Here is a 13,497-nt window from a genome sequence, read left to right as displayed (position 1 = left end):
TCACCCAATTTACAATGCAGACTCTGCTGACCAGCTCCAGTATTATGCCTTAAAGTGAACTTTCACTCATTGCAGAATCCCAACCACCTCCCTGCCATTTGCACATTTATCCAACTTTTTTTTGGGTAGCAAGTACCTCTTTCAGTAGTTACTTGTTCCCACTTCCTCAGCTAGGCGAGGATGACCTCACTTCGATGCATGTGCCATTCAGAACTCTGATCCATCAACACCACCAGATGTGAACCTCAGAACTCTGAAAAAAATTACCCAAAAAAAAGGCACTAGCACCTTTCATCTGGTTATAAAAAACAAAGTGCTCTTTTATTCAAGTCACAGAATTGCCAGGCCAGTAGGCCTGAGCTCAGTTTTATGGGCCAGCTTTCTGGGCTGGGATATGCTCCACAGCTTTTACCACTGAGTTTTCTAGAAGAGTTTTTTTTTTTCCCCCCACAAGGTAGGTGACCTGATCTTTCTTCAACCTTTATCACATTCTGCATGCCAGTCCCATGCAAATGGAAACACATGTGCACAGACAATTATATACATACTAGGGCTAATTTGCAGCCTAAGAAGTTTCCATGTGCTGAGGAGACCAGATGTAGTGAATGCAGGGTCCTGGTTTTAGTAACACTAAGCTTTTGAAATCTGCTAAAGTGACCGAATATCTGAAAAGAAGGCACCTAGAGAAGTATGCAAGTACTTTCAGTGTGTCCTTGGAAATAAAATAAAAACACATAAAACAAACAAACACACACACACCAAAAAGCATTCCATTATTCAAAAACTCACTTTTTTTTTTTTTTTTAAACTAGGAAGGTTGCCAGGTCTTTCCTCAAGCCACCCCATCTGCACGGGCTTGAAACCAACATGCAGAATGCGATTTTACACGTGCATAGCCAATTTGTACACACATACGAAGGTCAGTTTAGACAGGAGCCAATTAACCTACCATTTCTTTGGAGTGCAGGAGAAACCAGGGAGTGCTCTGGCTGAGATTCAAGCTATAAAAATGCTAATTACTAAGCTACGGTGTTGCCATGCCCCCCTCTAGTGCCCAACTACTTGTCATTTAAACCGCCTATCATAGTCATGAGCCAATAGGATTCTGGTCTATACGCCACATTAGGGGCCAAAGCCACTTATAGCATAACAGTTTCCAGAGATTTGGTACTCCTGGGGCACACTGCGATGTATCTGCATTTTAGATCCACATTCATTCCAGATTCCACTTAAACTTTGCACAGGACGCCTCTGAATTTCTCATAGGAACAGGTAACTTACAGGTATTTTCTTGTGCTTATTAAAGCACTTTCAATGATATATTTAACAGACCAAAAGCAAATATATGAAGATTATTATTAGTGTTTCCATACATTTTAAATATAGCGGACACATTCTCTCAACTCTTCTACCTACCACTTACCCCGTCTTAGAATGGATAAGAAATTCACTTTACTGGTCATTGAAGTAGATATACTGGTACCATATTCCAGTCTTGGATTGGTCAACATTATAAAAACAGGGTGGAGATAAAATGTAACGTACACTTAGAAATATGAGCTTATAACCAGGACAGAAATAGTACGGGGCTAGTGATTTTATAGTCACTCCATAAAGACGTGACGTCAGTGCACAAGACTAGTAAAATTCTACTACCTGTAACAAGTCTTTCACCTACTAAAGAGAAGACAATTTGAAGTAGAGCAACCAATCAAAAAAGACAAAATTACACAAATGAATGCAACATATCTGCACTAAAAATATATTATTTATATCAAATTTGGGACGCCTGCCTTTATACGCACATGAACTTTAATGGCATCCCAGTCTTAGTCCGTAGGGTTCAATATTGAGTTGGCCCACCCTTTGCAGCTACAACAGCTTCAGCTCTTCTGGGAAGGCTGTCCACAAGGTTTAATAGTGTGTCTATGGGAATGTTTGACCATTCTTACAGAAGGGCGTTTGTGAGGTCAGGCACTGATGTGGACAAGAAGGACTGGCTCACAGTCTTCACTCAAATTCATCTCAAAGGTGTTCCATTGGGTCGAGGTCAGACCTTTGGGATGAATTTGAGTGGAGACTGCAATGATCATTTTAGTGATAGTAAAGGCGTTTTTGTTGATTTATACCTACCTGTAGAAGGCTTACCTGTAGGTACAGGAAATATCTCCTAAACGTGTACCGTTTAGGAGATATATACTCAAGCAGCGCATGCGCACAGTGTTCTCAATGGATGGCGTGCCGTGACTCCTGTGCACATGCGCGGCAATGACAACATCATGACTCGGCCAAACAGATGGCTGCCCACGACCCTAGGAAGAAAGACCAGATGGAAGTCCTGTCAGCGCGCCGCTGGAGGGCTTCATTTTCAGGTGAGTGTTCCATAATGTGCTAGCATGCGGCGCATACTAGCAAATTATGACCTTAGCTTGCAGGGAGAAGATTTTTTTTTGTGTTTTTCTACCACTTTAAGCTTGCGTTCAACATGGCAATTCATTTTCAATGTACCCTCACACTTCATTTTTTTCCAGCACACGGCCAGGCAATGTACATTTTCTTTACTACATGCGCTGTGATCTTCTGAGACACAGGTGTAATTATCTGCTTCATGTATAGCACTGGGGTGCCATTGAGAATAATGGCAACACACCACAAAGCACATACACACGTTGTTGTATCATACGTTATTGCACATGATAAAAGGCATAAACACATTATAAATCACACCTGGGCAGGTATAATGTAATCAGCAACATCCCAAATCCTCAGTCCCAGCTCTGACGTGTTCGTCACTGCAACGCCTTTCACTTTGGAGGTCACGGAGCTAACCACTGTGTCGAATTCCTGGTAGCCTTTCTCCCAGACGAAAACCCACCTATTACAAGACAATTCAAGTATACAATGAATAAAATAAAAAGATTACATATATGATGCAGTCTGTCAGGCTTAGTCTTTTTGTTTTTTTAGTCTTTGTAAGTCGATTCTGCTCAACTCCCTGGAACGGTGGCCACACATGCTTTGATAAATGATCAATCTTTAGTTGACAACCCATTTGATTGATATGCCACACAGGGGAAGTGCATTCCAATAGATAAGATATGACTAACTTGCAATTGTAAATTACAGATTACATCCCCGTTTCCATCATGTCATCTCATAATCTGATCAATCAAAAATAGTCATATTCGTGAAGTATCTCAGTGCTTCTGATCAATGCAAAATGATCAATTAATTTTTCACCCGGGGCTGATCAACCCAATTTAATAGAATCAGAACTGAGTCTAAATCGATCGGTGGGGAAAATAGTATCGGTTGGATAGAAAAAAAAAAAAAAAAAAAAAAACACACACACACACACACAAAGTGTGTATGCCACCAAATGAGACCAAGCTATCCAGCAGTTAGAGGATTTAAATAAATACTGATAGGAGTGCTTAAAGCTTTTATTTATTCAAAACCTTTATCCAAAAAGAAACAAAACTATGCTGTAACTGCTTATAAAGAGTTAGCTGGAGTTTCTGTTAGTCACTTCTGTAAAGTCCAAGGCTAATCACGCATTACAATTATGTAGGCCTCATAGGATAGACAGTAATTGGAATAGTTTAGGAGGTCCTCATATTACATGATAAAATGCATTAATGTATGCAAAAATATGAATGCAGCATAAATTATTAAAACGGAATATTTGTAAATGATTATAAAAAACACACCTGGGCAGGTATGTAGGCAGCAGACTCCAAAAAGAAATATTGAAGGTGGAAGATCTCACTATTGTTGGAAACTGTATGGTGGTGAGAACTTCATTCAAGATGTTACACAAGATATTCAGGACTAAAAGCCACGTTCACATCGGGCCGTTTTGACATGTCAATTGCTGGCAACAGCATCGTCCGAATCGGTGCAACACTGACTTTGCGGCACCGCACCGATTCCCAAAAGTAGTTACTTTTGGCGACTTCGGGGGCGATTTGAATAGACATCTGCGCATGAACCCGCTAGTTCACACCACAAAAACGTCCTTCAGATCCGTTCCGAATGGGTTTCTGCACACACGTTTGATGCCTTTTTTATATGTTCTGGTGGGTTTTTGATGCATTCCAGATTGCTTTTTTCTACCATTTTTTCCCCACAGTACTTGGGTCCAGTGCGTTTTTTATGTATTTTACTATGTTCCAGTACAGTTCTGTGCAGGAAAAATGCAGCATGTTCTACTTTTTTTCTGGCACCGGAAAGCACTGGAACTGACTGCACTGGTGTGAACTATGCTAGTGAAACCATGTAACCTACTTTCTATGCAGAAAAAAAAAAAAAAAAAAAAAAAAAAAAAAAAAAAGCACTGGAATGCATGTGGGGTGAGCTAGTCTTAAAGAGGAAGTAAAGCCTCTCATCATGGCCTCGCCGCCATGATTCCCCGAGTGATTTCCGGGTATCGCTGGTGACAGCATGTTCACCTGCGCCATTGTGCCCATTCTTAGGAAAACATCTCCTTAACCGTGTAGGTTAAGGAGATATTTTTTGCACCTACAGGTAAGCCTTAATCTAGGCTTATCTGTAGGTTAAAGTGGTCTGTAAGGGTTCACAAATACATTTTTTTTTAAAATAACAAACATGTCATACTTGCCTCCACTGTGCAGCTCATTTTGCACAGAGTGGTCCCAATCCTCGACTTCTGGGGTCCCTCGGCGGCTCTCGTGGATCCTCCTTGTATCACATAACCCCCTAGGAGAAGCGCTCTCCCGGGGGGGGGGGGGGGGGGGTTACCTTGCGGGCGCGCTCCCAAGTAGGGTTGCCACCTCATCCCTTTAAACCCAAACACATTTGAATTATACAGGTTCTGAGGCTAATTAAATTCAGATAAGACAACAAGTGAGTTTAATTACCACCTTAATCAGCCTCAGAACCTGTGTAATTATTATGTGTTCGGTCTTAAAGGGATGAGGCGGCATCCCTACTGCACAAATGCCGGAAGCACATGAGGGTTTACAACCCCTTTAAAGATTGTGGACTATTACACGGTTGTGCATTTTTGGCGCACGCACATGATGATACTCCTATATGTGAATGTATACAAGCAGTTTGATTTCTCTCACTTATATAAAAGGGATTGATTTTAGAGTGACTAGATTGGATGAATAGATATGATCACAGGTGGTTTATTTAGAGATGGGGGAGATTTACTAAAACTGATGCACACAGAATCTGGTAACCAATCAGCATCTAGATCAAAGCTTCCTCGTTCACATCAATACGATTTGACTGTTTGAAGTCACATGACAAGTCACGCTCTATTTTCGGCAATGGAACCGTTCAAATCGTTGCGACTTTAAAAAAAAGTTCCTGCACAACTTTTTTTTCTGCGTTTTCATTGCAACTTGCATTGACTTCTGTTAAATTAAGTCGCAAGCCACAATGAAATTGGAGCTCCAAATCACACTGATCTGCAGCTTTGAAAGTGCGCTGAAGTAGTGCGATTTCAAAGCTGCCCTGGTGTGAACCAGGTCTCAGTGAACAAACTAAAAATAGAAAAAGAACTGCGCTAAGTGCATAAAAGAATGAGTGAAATGTGAAATGACAATGTAATGAAACGTCCTGCTGCTAAACACTAAACCTCGATATAAGGCAAAAAACAAAGTGGATAAAAAACAGTGTAGCGCTGGATAAAAATAAGAGTTACTCTAAAAATGTGTTAAGCTCAACCCCTAATATCACCAGATGCCTAGTGAGTTAGGTATCGGCAATGGAAAATGATGATAAATACACAGTGAATAAACAACGTGACATTAAATAAATAAATAAAACAGTGCAGATAAACAATATAAGCACACCTGGTTTACTCATCAAAAACTATGTAAAAATAAAATCCATATAAGCAATAATGACCATTAATTGTGAAATTATACCCACAGGGTATATATGAAAAGAAACACAAAATATGTGAAAAAATGTTGTGAAATTGATATTAAGTTCATAAGTGTCCCAAATAAGGAATAAGTGATAATTCCAAAGAAATCCAGAAGATCCACAGGGTTCAGGATTGTTTGGTACACCTCGAGTGCGGCCCGCCACCAGATGTAAGAATTAAAGGCTTACCAGAAAGCCAGCGACCACCCTTACTCAGGGGGGTCAGGTCAGGCTTAGTAGTGGAAGGTTACCAGGGATGGTAAACCTCTGGACTCACAACACACTTTGTTCATCCGACCGGTAGTCCACAGTGATAAGGGCTCCAGTGTGGAAAAAAACCTGGGGTTCCTTCAACTCTCCATCCCAGGAGGCCAAAGCCACGGGTTCCAAAAAAACACAAGAGGGAACTCCAATAGTGCAGATTGAAAACGGAGATTCAATTTATTAAACTTAATATGCCAAAGCAGCACTTACAGCAAAATGACAGTAAAAAATTCCTAAGTTGTTTTAAAAGCGGTTCGCGCATGCGCGATGCGTGACAACGTTGTGACGTTGTCTCAGTGAACAAACTGAAATTGGAAGCTGATTGGTTACTCTGCATAGCTGCACCAGATTCTGGGTGCACTAGTTGTAGTAAATTCTCCCCAAAGTTGGGGATAGTTTTGGGAGGAGATAGAGATAAATAAGAAAAATTGTGTTTTAAGGTATGCACTGATAAGAGTACATAAAAAGGGAATTGGAGGGCTGTACCATTCATTGCTTGATTTTTGTTTCCTGGTGTGTGAATCACATTTATTGCAGCTGGCTCTCGTGTTAAAGGGAGGGGTCTGTGATAACTGTGTAAACCTGATCTGTTTTTTCCTTTAACCTCTCTTTATACCTAGGGGCATACTAGAGCTCCTTAAAGCATTTTTGGAGCGGTTTATAAATACATGCATTTTTCAGGCAGCTGAACTGGATGCACCCAATAACAGTTAGAGATTTACTAAAACTGGAGCACACAGAATTTCTTGCAGCTGTGCATAGTAACCAGCTTCTAACTTCAGCTTGTTCATTTAGACCCCATACATACTATTAGATTTTCTACAGATTTTTGTCTTCAGATTTACCAAAACCATATAATATATGAGGTCAAGCCTTAAGGCCCGGGTTCACGCATGTGTGGCGCAAATTGAAGCTCCGGTTTCCCTGCAAAGAGAAAAATCAGTTGTTCAGCATTTCATCAGATCAGGATTTGATCCTATTCACAACGGAATACATCTGCGAATCAGATGCGTGCCTATAGAAGGATTATGTGCCTGCAATTCGCACTGCAATGCCCAGAAAATGCATACATTTTTTGGGCAATGTGGAGTGCGAATACAACGCACATATTTGAACCAGCCTTATTCAAATGAACGCATTTTAAAATGTCATGCGAATTGGATGCGGTGTAAGCATAGGTGTGAACCGGCCCTAAGAGTTTTAATTTGTATGCAATCAGGCAGGCCCTTGCACTACATGGTTTTGGAAAATCTGAACACAAAAGTCGGCAGAAAATCTAATAGTGTGTATGGGGCTTAAGCCTGCGTTCACATTGGAGCGATTTGACATGTCAAATCACAGCCTATTTGATGGTAACGGCACCGTCCCTATTGGTGCGACAACGACTTTGCAACGCCACACCGATCTCCAAAAGTAGTTCCTGCACTACTTTTGGCAACTTCAGCGGCGTTTTCAATAGACATCTGTGCATGAACCCACACAGATATTTTTCAAATTGCCCCCCAGACTCACACTGTAATGCGGGTTTGAAATTGTGCGGACCAGCAGACTGATTGGGTCCCCTGTCTTTTTCTCAGGCGGACCCGATCGGACCACCCATTTTTCTCTATGGGGCGGTGAATGTCATCGAACATGTGTCCACTGACGGCCGCGCCAATAAAATCTGCTAAAAACAGGCTGTACAGGGGGATACGTTCGCCATCCATCTCATGGATTGGATCAGATGACCTTCGGATGCACACTCCAGTTTTAGTAAATCAATCCCAAAGTACTGAAGATGGAGACAGCCAGGCAACTAGCACTTCAGGAATGTCCGTTGTCTTATTACCCCCAGTAGAAGATCACTATAAAACACCGCACATGAGATCTGTACCAGGCATTCAGATTTCTGATAATAAATGACCACATTTCTACAAAAGTCAGAAAGAAATGACAACAAATAATACAATTGTGTAAATAGATGAGAGCAGAACATAGGAGAAGCAGTGTGGTCAGAGGGATTGTACAATGATACAAATGTCCACTTCTCAGCGTCCCCTCCTCTCTCCATACCAAGCAACACATGGACGAGTAATGGAAGGAACACTATACAGAGGGATCAGCTCCTATAGGATAAGTAATGGAGGGAACACTATACAGAGGGATCAGCCCCTACAGGATGGACATATGGCGGGAACACTATACAGAGTGATCAGCCCCTATAGGATGGACTTATGTATGAGTAATGGAAGGAACACTATACAGAGGGATCAGCTCCTATAGGATAAGTAATGGAGGGAACACTATACAGAGGGATCAGCCCCTACAGGATGGACATATGGCGGGAACACTATACAGAGTGATCAGCCCCTATAGGATGGACTTATGTATGAGTAATGGAAGGAACACTATACAGAGGGATCAGCCCCTATAGGATGGACGGAACACTATACAGAGGGATGGAGGGAACACTATACAGAGGGATCAGCCTCTATATAGGATGGACATATGGAGGGAACACTATACAGAGGGATCAGCTCCTATAGGATGGACGGAACACTATACAGAGGGATGGAGGGAACACTATACAGAGGGATCAGCCTCTATATAGGATGGACATATGGAGGGAACACTATACAGAGGGATCAGCCCCTATATAGGATGGACATATGGAGGGAACACTATACAGAGGGATCAGCCCCTATATAGGATGGACATATGGAGGGAACACTATACAGAGGGATCAGCCCCTATATAGGATGGACATATGGAGGGAACACTATACAGAGGGATCAGCCCCTATATAGGATGGACATATGGATGAGTAATGGAGGGAACATCTGTCCCAGGTAAGTTGTGGGCACCGACCCATCACACACTCACATACCCGATGACATAAGCCAGGATCAGCAGCTGGATGACTCTGTTCAGTAGCCCGACCTTCCTGCTCTTAATGAGCGCTATACGAGGAGTGTTGTAGTCGAAGATACAGCTATAGACCTCCCGGCAGCAGCCCCCGGTAGACATGACTGAGGACGGTGCGGGAACACCGAGCAGCCAGGACTTGTGAACTCCAAGCAGTCATGTGACCATTCCACAGGTTCGGAATCTGTCCTACTATACAACGGGGAGGAGCTGGATACAGCGCATACACGACACCTACTGTTCACTAATGGAACTACCTCTGCTTCTCTCCTGAGAAGACTCATGTGTGGATTGTTAGAAGGAAAATACCTCTACACCACCTCTCTAGTATAAAAGTAATACATTGACCCCCCCCTCTCTTTCCTTCACATACATTTTGTTGATTTTCCAAAGAGGAAAAAGCATACAAAACATGTACATGTCAGCTGGGATATAGACTTGCACAGGGAAGGGATAATATACAGTGCCTTGAAAAAGTATTCATACCCCTTGACATTTTCCACATTTTGTCATGTTACAACCAAAAACGTAAATGTATTTTATTAGGATTTTATGTGATAGACCAACACAAAGTGGCACATAATTGTGAAGTGGAAGGAAAATGATAAATGGTTTTCTATTTTTTTTTACAAATATCTGAAAAGTGTGGTGTGCATTTGTATTCAGCCCCCTTTACTCTGATACCCCTATCTAAAATCTAGTGGAACTAGAATCTAGTGGATTGCCTTCAGAAGTCACATAATTAGTAAATAGAGTCCAAGTGTGTGTAATTTAATCTCAGTATAAATACAGCTGTTCTGTGAAGCCCTCAGAGGTTTGTTAGAGAACCTTAGTGAACAAACAGCATCATGAATTCCAAGGAACACACCAGACAGGTCAGGGATAAAGTTGTGGAGAAGTTACAGCAGAGTTAGTTTATAAAAAATATCCCAAGCTTTAAAACATCTCACGGAGCACTGAAAACCTACCAAGACATGGCTGTCCACCTAAACCGACAGGCCATGCAAGGAGAGCATTAATCAGAGAAGCAGCCAAGAGGCCCATGGTAACTCTGGAGGGGCTGCAGAGATCCACAACTCAGGTGGGGGAATCTGTCCCCAGGACAACTATTAGTCGTGCACTCCACAAATCTGGCCTTTATAGAAGAGAGGCAAGAAGAAAGCCAATATTGAAAGAAAGCTATAAGAAGTCCCGTTTGCAGTTTGCGAGAAGCCATGTGGGGGACACAGCAAACACGTGGAAGAAGGTTCTCTGGTCAGATGAGACCAAAATTTAACTTTTTGGCCTAAAAGCAAAACGCTATGTGTGGCAGAAAACTAACACTGCACATCACCCTGAACACACCATCCCCACTGTGAAACATAGTGGTGGCAGCATCATGTTGTGGGGATGCTTTTCTTCAGCAGGGACAGGGAAGCTGGTCAGAGTTGATGGGAAGATGGATGGAGCCAAATACAGGGCAATGTTAAAAGAAAACCTGTTAGATTCTGCAAAAACATGAGACTGAGGCGGAAGTTCACCTTCCAGCAGGAAAACAACCCTAAACATATAGATTTAGCTTGTGCCAAGGAGTTCTTCCATAGGAATTATTCTGTTTCCTGGCAAGTGCATCCTGACATTGCCCCCTCCCAATGGGCAGCCTCCGGTGCCCAACTGAGCTAGTTTCTCCGGATGATTACGACTGAATGATAAGTTTCTCAACATGTATATTGCTCTCAGGTTCCCAAGAATTCTCCTCAGGTTCGTACCCTTTCCACTTGACCAGGTACTGGACATGGTCCTGTCTTTTCCTGGTTCCTGCAATCCATGATTGCCTCTACTTCATATTCCTCTTTACTATTACTAGCTCAGGAGGACCAATATTTCGTTCAGGAAATTGGTCCGGCACCATAGGCTTCAGTAAAGTTATATGAAAGACAGGGTGAATTTTAAGAGAATCTGGTAACACCAACTCATAGGAAACATCATTGATTTTTTTCTTCATGGTAAATGGTCCCACATATTTAGGACCCGATTTCCTAGACGGGCAGGCTAACTTTAAATTCGTTGTGGCCAACCATACCTAATCACCAGGTTCCAAGATCAGATCTCCCCGCCTCTTCTTATCAAAAGACCTACTATAGTCTTCTTGTGCCTTAGCCATAGTTTCTTGTAGCAGCTGATTATTAGAGCTGAAGAAGTTCACTGTATCTTGAATAGCTGGAATACGCTTCAGGAGTTGGAAGTCTTGTAAATTCCAAAATGTCCTGAAGGGCATAGTCATGGCAGAGACCAAGAGCAGCGACTCGCAAGTTTTCAGGTACAAAAATTTCACCCTCATGCCATAACAGTCGATACTTTACTTGCAGCGTCATCGCAGAAGGTGGTGAGACTCCTATAGATGCTTGCTTGATCTGTGACAATAGGTCTCCCTGCAACAGAAGAAAGTTCCAGAAGATAGAATGGTATCTGGCAGAGCAGGTTCCTCTGAATCACCAAACACGTGGGAAAGGGCATCCGGTTTTGTGTTTTTTGACCCTGGCCTGTAAGTTATATGAAAAGCAAATCTTGAGAAAAATAATGCCCACCTGGCCTGCTGTGGTTTCCGGCATCTTGCGGGCTCGCAAATATTCTAGATTCTTGTGGTCGGTGCTTTTAAGATCAGACGAGCTGCCCCTTCCAACAGGTATCTCCATTCTTCAAGTGCTGCTTTAATCGCCAAGAGTTCACGGTCTCCAACGTCATAGTTCTTTTCTGCAGGGGACAGCTTACGTGAGAAGAATGCAACAGGATGTAGTAAGGCCTTGGCCCCTTGACGTTGGGACAGAACTGCCCCTATTGCTGTTTCTGAAGCATCTACTTCCAGGACGTACAGTAGAGCAGGGTCTGGGTGCCAGAGTACAGGTGTAGAGGTAAAGAGTAGGGATGAGCCGAACACCCCCCTGTTCGTTTCGCACCAGAACATGCGAACAGGCAAAAAATTTGTTTGAACACGCGAACATCATTAAAGTCTATGGGACTCGAACATGAATAATCAAAAGTGCTAATTTTAAAAGCTTATATGCAAGTTATTGTCATAAAAAGTGTTTGGGGACCTGGGTCCTGCCCCAGGGGACATGTATCAATGCAAAAAAAAGTTTTAAAAGCTGACGTTTTTTTGGGAGCAGTGATTTTAATAGTGCTTAAAGTGAAACGATAAAAGTGTAATATTCCTTTCAATTTCATACACGGAGGGGGCGGGGGGGGGGGGGGGCTTTGTGTCTTTAGTATGCCTGTAAAGGGGTGCATGTTTCCCGTGTTTAGAACAGTCTGACAGCAAAATGACATTTCAAAGGAAAAAAAGTCATTTAAAACTACTCGCAGCTATTAATGAATTGTCGGTCCGACAATACACATAAAAGTTCATTGATAAAAACGGCATGGGATTTCCCCACAGGGAAACCCCCGAACCAAAATGTAAAAAAAAAATGGCATGGGGGTCCCCCTAAATTCCATACCAGGCCCTTCAGGTCTGGTATGGATATTAAGGGGAACCCCGTGCCAGATTTTTTTTTTTTTAATGGCGTGGGGGTCCCCCTCCAAATCCATACCAGACCCTTCAGGTCTGGTATGGATTTTAAGGGGAACCCCGTGCCAAACTTTTTTTTAAAAATCACGTGGGGTCCCCCTAACAATCCATATCAGACCCTTATCCGAGCACACAACCTGGCAGGCTGCAGGAAAAGAGGGGGGACGAGAGAGCAGCCCCCCCTCCTAAACCGTACCAGGCCACATGCCCTCAACATTGGGAGGCTGCTTTGGGGTAGCAGCCCCCCAAAGCATCTTGTCCCCATGTTGATGAGGACAAGGGCCTCATTCCCACAACCCTTGGCCGGTGGTTGTGGGGGTCTGCGGGTGGAGGGCTTATCGGAATTTGGAAGCCCCCTTTAACAAGGGGACCCCCAGATCCCAGACCCCTGTGTGAAATGGTAATGGGGTACAAAAGTACGCCTACCATTTCACAAAAAAGTGTAAAAAATGTTAAAAATGACAAGAGACAGTTTTTGACAATTCCTTTATTTAAAGTCTTCTTCTTTCCATCTTCTTCGGGTCTTCTTCCTTCCTTCCTTCTTCCTTCGGTTTCTTCCTCCATCTTCTTTTTCCTCTGGTTCTTCCTCCGATCCTCTGCTTCATGCTCCGGTGTTCTCGTCCGGCATCTGGAACTGGATACTCTGCGCTCAAATTGATTTGGGCCAAAACATTTCTGGCATGTCCTTGATGAGCCTCCAAGGTAACAGAAAATATCAAAATGTCATCTAGGTACACAATGACGAATAAGTCAAAGTAATCTCGGAAAATGTCATTGATAAAGTGCTGAAATGTTGCTGGGGCGTTGCAAAGTCCGAAGGTCATTACTAAGCAGTCAAAGTGCCCAAATCGTGCGCAAAATGCATACTTCCATTCATCACC

The 13,497-nt window shown here is 42.7% G+C and overlaps 1 protein-coding gene across 1 annotated transcript in view; it reads right to left on the bottom strand.

Moving 5' to 3' along the window:
• P2RX4 (purinergic receptor P2X 4) overlaps positions 1-9,259 on the bottom strand; it is a 109,809-nt gene extending 100,550 nt beyond the window's left edge. The window contains exons 1-2 of the mRNA XM_073626522.1: positions 9,032-9,259; positions 2,728-2,875 (exon numbers count right to left, since the gene is read on the bottom strand). Of these exons, the coding sequence (XP_073482623.1) occupies positions 2,728-2,875; positions 9,032-9,171 (288 nt within the window). The 5' untranslated portion in view covers positions 9,172-9,259. The remainder of the gene's footprint in view (positions 1-2,727; positions 2,876-9,031) is intronic.
• Between the last annotated feature and the right edge of the window lie 4,238 nt (positions 9,260-13,497).

Source organism: Aquarana catesbeiana, linkage group LG01 (genome assembly GCF_042186555.1).
Source record: "Aquarana catesbeiana isolate 2022-GZ linkage group LG01, ASM4218655v1, whole genome shotgun sequence".
NCBI lineage: Eukaryota > Metazoa > Chordata > Amphibia > Anura > Ranidae > Aquarana > Aquarana catesbeiana.
This window is presented reverse-complemented; position numbering and strand designations above follow the sequence as displayed.